General features: G+C 48.9%; 1 protein-coding gene across 3 annotated transcripts in view; it reads right to left on the bottom strand.

Moving 5' to 3' along the window:
- The window catches only part of emid1 (EMI domain containing 1), a 34,768-nt gene that overhangs the window by 1,659 nt on the left and 17,278 nt on the right, over nucleotides 1-15,831 (bottom strand). Inside the window, exons 4-16 of one of the 3 annotated variants that reach the window (XM_029162301.3) lie at nucleotides 8,153-8,242; nucleotides 8,000-8,061; nucleotides 7,783-7,915; nucleotides 6,964-7,008; nucleotides 6,762-6,869; nucleotides 5,561-5,659; nucleotides 3,683-3,772; nucleotides 3,216-3,268; nucleotides 3,066-3,128; nucleotides 2,931-2,975; nucleotides 2,672-2,716; nucleotides 2,496-2,507; nucleotides 838-922 (exon numbers count right to left, since the gene is read on the bottom strand). In XM_029162301.3, coding sequence (XP_029018134.1) covers nucleotides 838-922; nucleotides 2,496-2,507; nucleotides 2,672-2,716; nucleotides 2,931-2,975; nucleotides 3,066-3,128; nucleotides 3,216-3,268; nucleotides 3,683-3,772; nucleotides 5,561-5,659; nucleotides 6,762-6,869; nucleotides 6,964-7,008; nucleotides 7,783-7,915; nucleotides 8,000-8,061; nucleotides 8,153-8,242 — 930 coding nt within the window. Of the gene's footprint in view, nucleotides 1-555; nucleotides 647-837; nucleotides 923-2,495; nucleotides 2,508-2,671; nucleotides 2,717-2,930; nucleotides 2,976-3,065; nucleotides 3,129-3,215; nucleotides 3,269-3,682; nucleotides 3,773-5,560; nucleotides 5,660-6,761; nucleotides 6,870-6,963; nucleotides 7,009-7,782; nucleotides 7,916-7,999; nucleotides 8,062-8,152; nucleotides 8,243-15,831 lie in introns of all 3 variants that reach the window. The other 2 variants (XM_029162302.3, XM_029162303.3) reach the window with 2 other exon arrangements.

Here is a 15,831-nt window from a genome sequence, read left to right as displayed (position 1 = left end):
CCAACATAGTTCATGTCTGCAGCTGAACATTGATCTGTGCAGCACCATCATTCTACAAGATTAAAGCCCCCAAGGCCCTGATAACATTCATGATTAAATAAGTATGTTAAGATTAAAAAATGTTTAACACACAAAAGCTCTGCCAATATGCCTGAGTTTGAATCACAGCCATGGATCAGTCTGTCTGCCGGGCTTTGATTCAAGTACAGCTGAATCTTAAATATATGTAATATCATCACTTTATCATCTATCTGTCACATTAAAACCAAGAATAGCATAGAAAATACACATATCCTATTTTAAATAACATAAAGTATACATATGTAACAATACATTTGGGTTTAGGACCATGTCTCTCAGGAGAAGAAGCTGGGGAGGTAGGGTTAGTGTGCAGCCTTCATCCTGTCACAGCTGAACTTATCCATACATTCCTAAACACTAGATCAACATTCAACAATTAAGTAGCAAGTGCCACCTAATCAACATTTCCTAGATGCTGGTAAAAGGGTCAGTTGAGGGCCAGCAGATCAGAGGGTGAGGGTGTCTCAGCGTTACCTGGCCAGATGATAGCCTCCAGCAGCGTCACCCTGCGAGCCAGAAGCTCAAGGTCGGCCTGCAAGTCTTGGAACATCTGCAAGCTAACGTCCTATTAGAGAGCAGTGACAGGAGGGGGGACTCTGTGAGGGGGGGTGGAAACACCAGCTCGGGTCCTGGGGCTGCTCACGACTGTTCCCACTCCCTGACCCAGGAGTGAGGCATGATGGGAGTTTACGCTCCCCCTCCCCTAAGGCTCTGACCCCTGCCTAAAGCTGACCCTGCCTCAGGCCTCCTACTCACCATGAATACCGATCATAGTCTCAAGGATTAAAACCCTCTCGGCTAAGATCTTCAGCGCCTCTCTGATCTGATGTATTCCGTCCCCCTGTGAAGATAGATACAGCTGTCAAGGTAAGGAGGACAAGCCAAAGAACTGCTCGCCGAGATGCAAGTCACTTTTGTCATAACAGTTGAGCAGTTAGGGGGTTAAACAGTCCACACATCTGCCCAGCACTATCGGACATTCTCTGTTCCCAGCATTTCTCTGCTTCTCCCTCATTCTCCGGTCATGCTGCGATACGAAGTCAGTCTCTGCCATGCTGGGCTGGGCAACAGCCGCATGCACGTTACAGACCAGTCACGTGGGCGACGCAACTCATCCCCACTCACTTTGCCAGAATCCAGGTTGGATCATGCCATTTGCAACCCTCGTTTCTTTGGTTTTATTTGGTAGCAGTTAAGCCAGGCCAATCTTTTCAGCCGCACAGCGCTCATTCTTGCCGCCGTGGTCTCTAAAGTTCCCCATTAATAGCTATATCTAGTTTAAATATGACACATAAGGCAAAGGCCTCATGGATCATATCTTAAAAAACAAGAAAGGTAGTTAGAAAAAAAGAGAAGCAGAGAGAAACAGCTGAAAGTCAGACCACGTCAGAAGGAGGCATGCAGAAAATGACTGAAGCTTTGGAGCCCAGATGAGTGATTACGACAAAGCACTGGTTAGTAAAACAAGGACATTATATGTGAGAAAAAAAGGCAAAGTTTCATTAAGCGGACTACATTTAGATTTCAGCTTCAGTCATGACAATATCAAGTTTTTATGTCAAGACAATAAATAATAATCTGAATCAGGTGATGATCTGTAAAACACTTTGCCTTGTTTCTCTTTTAGTAGCGATGTGTTATTTGAATCATCATACAAATCTAGTAGTTGCATTGCCCGGAAAACAAATCACACACGGTGCAGACAAACGCATGCATTGTGGGATGAAAGAGAATAGCTGTATCCACTCCACTCACATCAGAGCACAACTCTAAACCCACCAGAACTCGTCACTGACACGTATGGAGTGATTTGGCATACACATCTCAGACATTTGAAGTTGGAAATTTTTTTATTATATGTAGGATCTATGATTATAGAATTTAATATTAGGCAACTTCTAAAAGTTGTTTTATTATAATAATAATAATTCATTATAATCATATCTAGAGCATTTTTTGAAGTTTTTGAGATTGATATTGTTTCCAATAGTTACATGTATATGCCAAAGTCAGATGCTGAAAAGATGACTGTGAAAGGTGGCCATGGGGACAGCAGCTTGCAGAGGGAGTCAAACAGCTTTAGGGCCAAGAGGACAGTGTTGTGATAGGGGACAGCAGTCCAGAGCACACCCCAAGGACCAACAACGATAACACAACACCGAAGGAGTGCACACACAAAATCAGTCAGGTCAACAAATAGGATCATATCTACTCAACAGAAACCACAATGTAGACGAGATAAAGATGTGCTACTGAACACGACTTTGAGGCCAATCACTGCATTGAACATGGTGATTGTGGATATATCGTAACCATAACCTGAGGTGTAGGTAATGGTTAGACAGAATTTAGGTCACTGAATAGATTCATAATTAAGTGAACACACGGTGGCATAAATAATATATATCTCTTACATTTAGATTGCTCTAAGAAAAAAGAAAAGTAAAAGAAAAGGAAGTATTAGACAGACCCAGTGAAAACATTAAATGCTTAACAAAGTTTAGCAGGTCTTGTAACCAAAGACAAATCCTCCCTTCAACACCCTGCATTCGACATGCACTCTGTGAACTGCCACCAGCTACGTTCTTACCGGTAAGCCCTTCTCTCCTGGCTCTCCCTTGGGTCCCGGGGCTCCCTGTGATGATGCAGCAACAACGGGAGAAAATTAACGTGAATTCAAGACATTTTTGAACGTGTTTGTTCCGGGGGTTGTCACTGGTCCCTATGTTGTTCGTGGCAGTGCTGGCTAGTGTAGTTTAGAGCAATATGACGTGATGTGTTGATGTTTCCCTTTGTACACTGATTCACTCAGACCACTCCTCGTGGCACCCAGGGCGGAGGTGGCTTACCGGCTCGCCTCTGAACCCTCTCTCTCCAGGGTAACCTAAAGGACCCTGAAAAACCGAAGATGCGTCTCAGAGAGGTTTGTTTCAGTGCACAGTTCAAAGAAGACCTAAATATTATAAAGCTCCGGGTGTACTCACTCTCTCTCCCCGTTCTCCCTTTGGCCCCACAGGCCCCGCTGTTCCAGGAGCTCCAGGTTTTCCCTGTTGGAGTAAGAGAGGAAATTCAGAATGACAAAGATTAATTTCTACAGCAACAAGACCAACAGTGATGCTAAACAGGAAGCTCACACTCTGTCCTGCTGGGCCAGGAGGTCCTGCTGGGCCTTTAGGACCTGGAGGACCTGTGTACGAAATGAAGAGATTCATCTCTGAAGCAGGAGCCCGCAGCATCTCTTCATGTTTTAGGTTTTGTTTTCCCTGGCGAACGTACTAAGCGAGACATATGCACAGTACCTGTAGGAGTTTGTAATGCTTAAGAGTAGCCTGCAGTGTGAACTGAGATATAACAGATGTTTTGTGTTTAGACAGTTGGTTAAGGATAAGATTTTTAGCATACAACAAAATTAACCAAGTCCTTGAACAGATGAAAGAAATTACCTTCCGTGAAATCTGCATTATTTTACAAGTCTACATAAAAGAATATGACCATGTCCACAATGAGGCAAACAGGGTGTGCATCCATTTACCTAGTGTATGTAACATCCTGTGTGCAATCAGAGGTACACAACACAGTGAAGGGACTGACAAAGACGTACCGATGGGCCCGGGAGGACCCTGAGGTCCTGGAACAGGCACCGCTCGTGAGTCATGGAAAGTGTTGGTGAAGAAGGGGTCTTTTCCACGATCTGGAGTTGAAACAAAATGCGCGTGTTTAATAGGATACAGAAGCTTCTCCGTTGGCTGGAGACTATGTTTGCAAACAGGAACTAAGCGGGTACACCTGTGACAGAAAAGCAGAGCGCAGGGCAAGTACCTGAAGAAAGCAGTGTCCAAATGTTTGCTCCAGGCAAAGTTGTGATTGAACCAATATGAACGGATAACGCTTCTTTTGTTTCTTTTCACGTCTGTGATGCTGCTCTTTAGGCAGCTCTACTTTGTTGACGGAGGCCTGATTACTTTAACTCAGTAAGTTCCTCCTAAATAAATGTCAGTTGCCTGTAGGGGGCAGCGTTCTCCAACAATGACTCAAGCTCATCTAATGGCTTCAGCAGGGATTCATTGAAAATGCGATAATATTGCATAAAGATGCTGTCCCTCCTCAACAGCACCAACGGGGCATGTGTGCGTCTAAGCGGGTGGTGGATGTGTGAGCTACAGAGGAAGCGTGTGCTCGTTGGGCCTTTTTGGTTACTGACAGGAAACACGGATGCATTCGCAGCCCGTGAGACGCAGGGAGGAGGGAGGTGGAGGAGGAGAGCTGACAGCCAGAAACCTCCTCCAGCTGCCGGATCATTGCACTTCAGCCACAGAGATGACATCCAAAGCGCTAGGATCGGGGCGCTCGCAAATACCGACATCCCACTCCGAACCAGTGAGCGCTCCTCTTCACTCCTGAGGCTCGGGAACTCTCCTGCTCTGGAAGGGAATTCCAAACCCCCGATGCAGATGCGAAAGCCAAATACACCAGTGTTTTCTAAAGGAAACCCAGAGCCCCCTGTTTAGATCCGCCCCGACGTTCCCTGCTGTTACTTTGATGCGAAAGAAACAGCTCGCGCCCTTGGAAGCGGTCGTGCCAGCGTGGACCTACCCGCAGCTTCCTCCACACAGGGACCCAGAGCTGACAAATCTTTGTTTTACCACTGAAACCACATAAGAAACCTGCCGATGTGTTGACCTTGAAAAGCCAGTGCGGACCCCGTCTGTCTCTCACACTCCCCGTGAGCGGCCCACATCTGGAAGCCGTTGAGTGACATCAGCGGTGGACAGGTTCTCATCCCAGCGTGAGGACTGTGTCAGTCTCAGGCCGCCTCTGCCTCCGTTTAATGCGCTTTGATTCGGTTCCGCTCGGCTGGCGGACGACGCGGCGCAAGTGGCAGTCAAGAGGCCTACCGGCGTCCTGTCTGAGCCTCACTCTTTGTTTCTTTTGCTCATCATCAGTCCTAAAACACGACAGATCTCCCGCAGCAGGAGGGAACAAGTGTCGGACTAAAGATATGCGACATCTGCGCCACGCTAGCTGAGAACAAAGGCTTTAACTGGGTTACGGCGCTGAAAGAGACCTGTTCACGCTTGGTGGAGGTAGTCAAGTGCTCCCCTGACATGGATGCACTCTACATCTGGACCTTGAAAAAAACCTACAGGTTGATAAGAACCAGTTGTGAGAGTTCATGAGCTGCACCAGTCGCTGTTCAATCTCGAAAGGGAAAAAAAACACATAAAACTTAAATATCCAGCAATTGGTGCAGTGGTTAAAGCCTGTTTAGAGGTTCCCCAGTGTTACTGTGATGTTACATTTTAGTCCCGGTCAGACTGGAGACTGAGACGGAAAAAGCGAGGATTTAGAGAGAAGCGAGTGTTTGCTTGAGGTTTGCTACCAGCATAAAGCACAACCACAGCTGCACTGTGAATAATGTAGGTGCCAGCTTATGACATGGGAGATGTGCAGTACTCTTAAGCATTCATAATAGTCTTACTGTGGTCTGGTTCTGGGATGTGGGCACTGGCGGGTCCCGGGGGACCAGGTGGGCCCGGTAGACCCCTCTCTCCTGGAAGTCCTGGTGGTCCACGGGGGCCTGAGACCAGGGAGGACAGAACAGGCAGATTGTGATTCATACGCGTGTTACAGCAAAAATTTACCAGGTCTGACGACAGACTGGCAATTTAACATGTCCGGGACCGACACGAGGATGATGATGTATGACGAAGGCCAGAGGTGAAATACATTAGATGAAGAGCAGGAGTGAACGTCCTTGTGTGTGTGAGTCAAACCAACAGCTGGGCGCTGGATGAACTGTTTACTTTCCAAAGTGTAGTTGTTGCTAAAAGATGAGTCACACTTTGTAACACAAGTCTCCTCTAACTTTTCTATCTGAAGCTACGGCTCAAAACACATCAACATTTTCATTAGGTCTTATATTTACTTTTCACTTTAAATTAGAAAAAAAAGAAACGAAATCTGTACAACAAGAAAAACACAGATACAGCCCTGGTTTATGGTTCTTATGAAGTAATGGAGATAGAAAAAACAATAACACTACAGGCATATGGAAATCATAAGGGCCTGGGATTTGTGTATATATAGATCATGTTCATTTTAGATTGAAGTCACATGGTGCTTCTCAGAAGGCGAGTTTGTAGTTTAACTTTAGCTCTAAATCTGCTCTGCACCCAGCAGCAGGCTCAGAGCAGGGGTCATGTGTGACCCCGAAAGGAAAAGCCCTCCCTTCACCATCCCGAGCACAGGAATAACAGCCTATAGTAGGAGCAGATGTTGTGCAAAACTTATACTACCGTTTACTTTATTATCATTCAAGTCACAGCTGCCTGTGGATTTACTTTTATCCAACAGCTCATTTATTATGAGTACATAGGCAGTGAGCTCTGAATACATGAAACTGATTTATGCCCCTGTTTCACTTCTGGCCGGGACCGAGAGCAGCAGCACATGTTGGGCAGTTTGTTTGTACTGTAGTTTGAAACAACTGCTGCTGCTGCCCATTGGAAAAGCACTTTCAAAAATAGATGGTTTGACGAGGCAACCAACAAACTGAACAAGTGGTTCACGGTTCAAGGACAGTCCCTCAACAGACCAACGGACGCAAAGACACCTGAGTGGACATCCACTGAAGCAGGTTAAGTGGAGGCACCGCTGCTCCCAGGTCCCCTTCACTGTACCTGCGGGTCCTGGGGTTCCCTTTGATCCCGGGGCTCCAGAAGGGCCCCTCCCTCCAGCCTCCCCCCGAGGCCCAGTGGGACCTGGCAGCCCTCGAGACCCTGGCTTCCCTAAGAGGAGGAAGCCGATGGAGTGATCACAAAGCCTGGGCTCATATACGATTTAAGACTTTATAAGCTATAAGCAACGACGCCTATTATTTACCATCTCTGCCAGGGAACCCATCTCTGCCCTTCTCACCCTGAGGCCCTGTAATGAGAACGGGACTTAAATACAACATTTAGCCCTGGGAAACGTTGTCATGACACGAAACTCCAAGTTACTGTTGATCAATAAAAGAAAGAAAAAACAACAACATACATTCATTGCTGTTTCGGGGATTAATACTTAAAGAAGAAATGACCAAATCTGCTGCATCTGCATCCATGCTGTGTTCCATACACAACAAAATCCACTGGAAACAGCACTACAATTCTGCCATATTTCAGGTTATCATTTTCATTTTTTTCTATAACTAGAATTATTTTTTATTTACTGGTCACAGTCGGTGTTGGAGTTGAACCAAGTGCATCATACTAAGGCATGGTCCCAGTGTTTTGGCCTCCATATTTGAAATGAATGAAGGGGCCAAAACAAGACGTGGAGTCATCTGCACCACTTCCTTCTCCTAAACCTCTCCTGACAGTGCAGCAGGGTGAGTGAACTCCAGGTTTTCAGCTGTCCTGGGCTCAACTCCAGTGAAGGAAAGGACTTTGTTCACTTTCCATCCAGCCAGAAAGGCCTGAAACTAAGCAGCGCAGACAACTGGTCTCTTACTCCTGCTAAAGGAAATGAGTGTATGTGCAGCGGAGGAAATAGGATATGAGTTGATGTAAGCAGGTAGAGGTCAGGAAAGGAGTTGCTGCTCACAGGGAAAAGCTGCGAGGCGTGATTTCAGACTATGAAAGCAAAACTCAAAGCCCTTAACGCCACTTAATGGAGCAGTATTGTGCGAGTTCACGTGTGACAGGGCCGTATATTTACCTGCAGGTCCCTGCTCACCAGGAGCTCCCTGAGCGGGCACGGCCCCCCTCAGCAACGAGGCCTCTGGGGCAGTTTCTCCTTTGGCCTGGAGGTGGCGATGTGACATGGAAGCTGGGCCAGTGAGTAACTGGACCTGGCACAGGAAGACGTCGAACAGTTTAGGTCCGTAGAAAAACAAGCCTGTTTAATTTACAAGTCGTTCGGATGAAGTCTGTACCTTTGCCTCCAGTGAGTTCAGCCTGTCACCCAGAGCTGAGATCCGGCTGCAGTTCAGACAGTCTGCAATGAGAATGTTTGTTCATTTACCTCCAGGAATCACTTTAACAAACCTCTGGCAGCGTGTTGGAGGTAAACGGGAAGCTGTTCTCACTGGAGGTGGCGTCTCCTGTCCGTGCAGCTGGGCGGCGTAGAGTGGAGGCTTTCCTTATGGCCTCCTGAGCCACAAGCTGGTTCCCTGCATCTGCAACGACGATGATGATGATGAGGATGAGGATGAGGATAAAGGTTTCACGTTTTCAGTGTGACTCGAGCTACATGTAAAATGTAATCTTTGGTAAATTCTTTGTCCATTAGTCCACAAGAGGGGAAAGAACAAGTGGAAATTCCCTCCTAGAGTTATAATATAAAATATAATCTCTGTCCTGGTGGAGCGATCATACAAAACAAGTCGCTTGACAGTTTTCTAACATAACAGAGAGAAAACCAATGACACGTGCTGCCTCTGTCTGTGTTTGGTTTTACTCCAGGTGAGAGTCTGGCTCTTGAAAAGTGCCTAAACTCAGAAGTGTGGAGCAAAACAAACAGGGAAAAAACAAGCGAAAGCTTTTGTCTGCGTTACAGGCTGCGAAGGCCTTTGCCAAGTTGCTTTTGTTCTGCTCCGTTTCTTTATGGAATATAAAATCCCACGTCCTTTGCGAGAGGGTGTGTGAAGACAAACAATGGCTTTCTTGTGCGCACAGAACAGTCGCGCCTCTCACTCTGTCTTGCCTTCATTTTATGAAGTGTGGGTGTTTGTGTCGCTGGGTTTGTGGACGTTTCTCAATGGGCAGACCTTTGTGGCCAGACTGACTGCTTTGTCTGGCCTGGTCCGGCTGCGCTCGGCCCAGGTGCTCCTGATACAAACGAGAGGCCGGGTTCGGCACCTCATTAGCCAACGGGGAGGCACGTCCGTCCCTTCGGTGGCCGGGAGCCACTAAACACCTGCAGCAGCTGGAGAATCGTCTCCTTTATTACAGCATCAGACAGGAAAGCGTAGCTAATTAACCCAAGGGGTGAAACAGCAAGGGAGAAGAAGCCTCCTCCACCTCTGTCCTCGCGTTTTTGGGGATATTTCAGGAGAACTGTAAATGAAACATTGATACTGCCTGTGCCGCGCCCTCATGTGACGGCTGCAGAGACAAAGAGAGTGTTTATGTGTGTGTGTGTGTGTGTGTGTGTGTGTGTGTGTGTGTGTGTGTGTGTGTGTGTGTGTGTGTGTGTGTGTGTGTGTGTGTGTGCGTGTGCGTGTGTGCAAGCTGAGGACATTTTCTCTGGAGCTCAGCTCATGTACATGTCTGCATTCGCTTTCCAAGGGGGTTATGGATAGGAGATGGAGCCCCCACCCCTCCCAACAGCACCTCTTATCCCTCCAGAACATTCAAGCGCCAAGATCCCCTCACCCACACTCAGGCTATTGTATAAAGCATAAGCTGGCTTTGGCACATGGACAACAGTCACACACACACACACACTCACACACACACACACACACACACACACACACACACACACACACACACACACACACACACACACACACACACACACACACACACACACACTCTTTCTGTCTTGAAACAACACATCTGAAATCCTGCGGGCTTGTCTTTCCTTCAGTATCTACAGTAACGCTGTCTTTCAGCCGCAGACTCCTGCGATGCGTGCGCGCAGACGGGGCGACTTGGACGCCGCCGGCGTTATCCATCACCCTCATCTCCAACAAAAACACCATCCTAGTTAATGAATGCCCCCCGTTGGACGGGGTTCATTGTCTCTGCTCTTAGTTCTCAGTGGGCTAATTGCCCCAGTTGAGAGGGAATCATAGAAATGTGTGAATGTATTTGACCTTTTGACCTCATGGTGCACTGGGCCACAATCACTCAGAGCCCCTCATTAGAAAAACACCCCTGCAGAGAGTTCACAGGGGCCAGAGGACATCCTGACATCAGCGCTGTCTAGCATTTTGCTTTTGTCTCTTATGCACGCACACACACACACACACACACACACACACACACACACACACACACACACACACACACACACACACACACACACACACACAGAGTTACACTGTATATCTTAATAACCTGCTAGTGAAAAAATCTAAATGTTTTCAGTTACAGTTACTTCACTCTGAATTACTGGATAAACTCTGAGGTGACCATAAGAGTCTAAGATCAAATTAGAACAAAATAGCCACTTGTCGGTCTAATTTAAGCTTGATGGGGAAGGTTTGTTAGCATAATCTGAATATTATAATTAATTTAACATTGCTCGGTTGTTGCCAGGGCTTAGGTTCAGCTGAGACATTCTGCAGGTCACATGTGTTGATAAATGGCCTATGCTTCATTACTCATGGTCTAATTTCATTTCCCCACACATGCTGGATTCTACACTGCCGTTTGGGTATAAATAAAAAAAGGTTAAAAAGTTTAAAACAACCGTGAGACACGGCAGACACATCAGGGAGACACGGTCTGACTTAGAGCCGATGAAACATTCTGTGCAGTGTGAGCAGGGGGAACACCTGAAACTGAACTGATACAGTCAGAGGTTTCTTTAATGTGACTTCCACAAAAGTGCTCAGAATTCATAACAGCATTAGAAAATTATTGTGTGTGTGTGTGTATATGTGAGATAATACACACTGGTTCCATGTTTATGGGGTCATTCCTTCCCTAATTCTTACTGTGAATATAAACCGAAGCCCTCGTGGTAAAAACCCTGTCACTGCTGCCAACCAGCATCCTCAAACAAACATAGTGAAGCTTCTTTATTCTCAGCCGGATGCAGCGAAAAAAGGCCTGTCAGCGTCTCACTGTGCCGCCCTCGACGTTTGAAGCTCCTGTTTTCAGACGGGGAACAGAGGCCTGGCAGCGTCTGCGCGAGCGAGCGCACCAGCAGCAGAACGCGGGGTCCCGATCCATCTCTGTCCGGGCCGTGAGCTGAGCTCAGCGCCGCAGCATCATTAGTGACCAAGTGCTGACAAACAGTCTCCGCTCTGCCTCGGACCGACTGAAGACTGCCGCTGGAGCCTTCGGATGAAACGCACGCACGGGGAACAATGCGCCCCGAATGAGCCAAGTCAAGCTGAAGGAGGTTTGCTGAGCAAGCGGGTTTCTTCGTCCGTTTCACAATCCAAGATAGACGGAGTGAAGCGATGCGGTTGCGCTGTTTCATTGTTTGTCTTCCTACCTATTACCTCTTCCCTTTGTGCATGAGACATTCAACCTGGAGGCCCGTGAGCAGCTTCCGCCGCCCACACAGTCTGGAGGTCAGTGCTGGGTGCTGTGCCGAGTGCAGACCCACAACTGAACCCCAGTGTTTACTGTGCTTTCCCAGGGTCACAGCTTTCCTTTATTAGGTGATTGATGCACAGGGTGGGAAACACTTCATCATTTCCTTCCTTCGGTGCTGCCAGTCTGCCTGCCTCCGCTTTCCACGCGTTCAACCGTAATTACAGGTGAGAGGGAAGTGCAGCCCAGCCGTGGCGTTCGGTCAGATAATTGGTCCCAGAGGGGAAGGTGAGCCGGGGCGAGACCCACTCCTCACCGCCGGGTGGAGAAGGAACCGGCGAGGCTGCATCTGCTCCGGCCCGTGGGCCCGCGAGGTGTCGGAGCGGCCCGCCGCACGTCACGGCCTCGCGGAGGTGAGAGCACGCGGGGTCAGAGCGGCTCTCACCTCGTGCACACGCATCGCACCTCATCAGTCAGCAAACGCACGTGCCGGGCGGTGCCCCCTGCGGAGCGGGACCTCCGGCAGTCGCTGGGTGAGAGGTGCATTCACATTCACAGCGAGGTTTAACTGAAGTCTGACGAGTTTAACAAAACCCGGCCACGGTCACGTTTGCAGGAAATTCCATAATGTATCAAACTTATTAATTAATAGCAAACGATGGGTCTATAATCAGTCATTTCCACAGACGAGTATCATAAAGCGTTATAACTAATGTTAATTTAGAGACCAGGTCAGTGTGTAGCTTCAATTATCACCTGCGTTTCACGGAAACCGGGCAGATCTTCACATCAGCCCTCTGAGCTCTTCCAGCCCGTCCAGATGTGCTCGCACACAGCCTGTAATCTTTCGCAGGAAGGAGGAGGGACGTCCTCCCACCTCCCTGTCCCACACAGATCTGTCTTTACCTCAGCTTCCCTCTCACTCTCTCCGCTGTTCACGGCCACAGCGATGCCCCCCCCCCCCCCCCGCCCCTTCCCCAGCAGGTGGTGGTGTGTAATTACAGAGCTACGGTCCGACTGATGCGGGGGGGGGGGCATTGGCATTCTGGGACAGGACCCCGGCCTCTGTGGGGCAGACCTCTCTGCACAGGATGCACGGCTCACCTTCCTCAGCTCCCCTCCCTCCTGTCACGCTTCCTGCTCATTGTACTTTGCACAAGGCTTCACCACCAGAGGCCCGAACTATGAGGCACACGGCGGCTCGCTCCGGACAGACGAGGATATCTGCTTAAAGAAAAGCTGAGCTTTGTTTTACAATGACTCGCCACCTACACCCTTAATTACTGAGCAACGGTTCTGCCTGGGCTGTTTGCTGACTGCCTGCGTCGGGCAGCGGGCGTGTGGCGTCTCGCTCCCAAACAGCCCACAGCAGCAAAAAACAGATGAAAAACTAACAAAGGGTGCTTTAGAATTGAAACAGCGGTAATCGTTGCCGTCCCACGAGTATACGAAAACAAATAGAAGCTGGGGAATGGAAAGCGTGTCCTCGGTGCCATGAAGCAAACACTGCTGCGGTCCGTGCAAAGCGGCTGAAATTAGTGGCGAGCGCATCTGTCCAATTGCAGCGCGTTGATTGGAGATAGCGCGCGGTCGAATCCGCCCGGCAGCCTCAACATCTCCCCCGCTCGAAGGCAGCACAAGTCCAATAAAGCCGCGTGGCACAGGCTGACGATCCGGCGCACGCCCGTCACTTTTATTGGGAGAGACACAGTAACGCCGGAGCCCGACGGACCCCCGGCTCCCGCCTCGCGGCCCCGTCCGACCCACATAAAAGCTGCTTTGTGAACTTTTTTTTTTCCCCCGGGCGGCGTCGCGTCCAGCCTGCGTTTCTGCTGCAGCCGCCGAGGGGATGAGCGGAAGCCGGGACAGGCCTCCGCTGCCGCTATGGAGCGGCTGGGAAGGATCCGTCCCCGTCTGCGACCGCCCCTTATTAAAAGGTTGACACCAACCGCAGCAATAACAGTCCGACAATTACAGCCCACAACACACGCACCACGCCGTATTAACTGCAAGTTATTGCTGCTGACTACACCAGCCTGAAATATCCTCCGCTGAGCTGTTTAACAGTGTGCACTTTACAAGGCCCGGCGGCACGGACCCGGTCAACATCACGTGCAGCCGGCTTCTCTTTAAAGGATAATTCCACTTTACTATGTTAGAATGACTTTTTCCATAGGTTTGATGGTTTTCATGATCATGATCTCAGGTTTCTGCCACTCATCAGATGGAGGTTGTTCAGCTAAATACTGTAGGGCTGCGTAATTACGTCACAGATGAATAAAAGCAAAGACTTCAAAGTGGGATTAGTAACAGTAACGTACAGACAAGAAAAACACAAACTTGAAAACTTGAACTAGCTTGAAGGTCTCAGTGGAGCTCCCGAAGCACCCGAGAAAACAATAAAAACAGCGGCGTCCTCTCTGACAGGCGTGAGGCAGGATCCATGACAGCCCCACACAAAAGCACAAAAGTAACTGTCAGTGACTCGTCCGTCCAGAGCCGGGACACAATCGCTCGACCGCAGCCGCTCCGATAGGACCGCTTCGATAGCAGATCCTAAACCTGCCCCGCTCCCGACGCCCGTAAATGAGCCGAGAGCTGCAGACATGTGTGGTATGAACGGGCCAAATCCTTCGCCATTGTTTCAGTTTATTACCGCGAGAATTGTCCTCCGTCATAACAAATCATCTGATTCTCCCGGTTCCTCAGGGACGTCTCGTGCAACACCCTAATCTCCATTTTGTCTCCATAAGCTCTGAGGGCTGAAATGGCTGGAGGCCGCGGCCCCCCCGGCGCTGGACGGGCCGGTGTTTGTGAAGAAGAGCCGGAGGGAGTGTCGCAGTGTCAACAGGCAGAGAACCACCCGTTTGGGACCCAAAGACTCATCCTAATGATAAACCGGCTGCACTCGCTGGCGTGTTTCACGCATCCTGAAGCCGTTAGGGGTCACGGGCCGCCCACGGTATCACTACGGAGGTTCTGTAAAATATCTGCACAGCACTGAAACGCATTTCCTGACAGGAGATACGCTCGCGCATGAAAGGAAAGCAGATACGCTCGTCTGGCTGATAAAAGCACAGTGTCTGTGTGTCCGACACGCCGCGTGACTAAAGAAGCCCTTTGTTGTGAATCTGGCTGAGTCACACACGCACTGGAGACACAGGCCTGACTCAGGAGCAGGATCTGACCCTGATTTAGAAAAAACCTTGACTTCGAGTCAGAAAAACAACAAAGACAGACATTACGAAGGCTCCTCCCAGGTGAAAGAGTGGAAGAAATCCTAAACCGAAGTGACATCCAGCGCACGTCTCCTAATAGATCATATGAAACCCATGAGCTGACGCTCCATCACTATGCAAACAGTTACATATGGGCGAGCTCTGCAGGCGCTGGCCCGGCGCCAGCATCAACACGGCTCCCTCCACACTCCAGCGTCAGCGGGAGACCGATGAGTCTGCCGCTTCCCCGTCCGAGCATCCTCCTCAACGCCGTGCACCTGTTAAAACATGCACCGTGCATGCGTGCCCCCCCCCGTCCCTCCTCTGGGCGCCGACAGGCAGAGAGCGGAGCCGTAATGGAAGGCAGCGGGGCCCGGTTTCCCTCCCCGGAGGCTCACTGGACTATCAAACCGAACCCCGAGCCAAACGGATCGGGCCAAAGTTTCCGTAATGTCATTGTTCTTCATTGGAAGTATTTGGCTTCTATTGTCAGCGTTATAATGGGAATGGGCTGCGATTCAGTATCATGGTTTATCAGCTTTCGGTGGTAACATGATGGTTTGAGCTTTTTCTTTTCTGCAAAATCAAATGAGTAACAGAGGTTTTTAACACTTTTCATCTGATGTAATGAAACAGTGGGAGACGTTCAAATCTGCTGAACATCAATCGGATTATTTCATGATTTCATGATGTGCACTGATACTAATGCAGGTTACATTAACAGGATCTTATAGACGGACTCATTTAATATTATGACGGCAGGTTTCACTTGATACCTTGCTTTGTTTTTTCTGGACCAGTCAACCTTCAGCCTTTGGCCTCTGTGAAACTCCTGCTGCTTTAAAAACTCGCATAGGATAAAAAAACAAAACAAAAAAAAAACCAAGCCGTTTGCCAAAAACCGCTTTTATTACTAACAAATGGTGCTAATTACAATTTAACCTAATACGACCTGGCTTTCTGGCAGAGTTAGAAAAGTTGTCTTGAGTTTTGGGATTATTTTGTTTAACCTGGACGCATATGTATGAGTACGCACACACACACACACACACACACACACACACACACACACACACACGCATACGCACATGCACACGCGCACACGCGCGCGCACACACACACACACACACACACACGCATACGCACATGCACACGCGCACACGCGCGCGCGCACACACACACACACACGCACACACACGCACACACACACACACACACACACACACACACACACACACACACACACACACACACACACAGCCAGTGGAGTTAATGAGTGTGTGAAGCTGAAGTTCCTCTGGGTCTAATCCCTGGGTGAATGGCGTGCTGTGTGC

Source organism: Betta splendens, chromosome 9, assembly GCF_900634795.4.
Source record: "Betta splendens chromosome 9, fBetSpl5.4, whole genome shotgun sequence".
Taxonomy (NCBI): Eukaryota; Metazoa; Chordata; class Actinopteri; order Anabantiformes; family Osphronemidae; genus Betta; species Betta splendens.
This window is presented reverse-complemented; position numbering and strand designations above follow the sequence as displayed.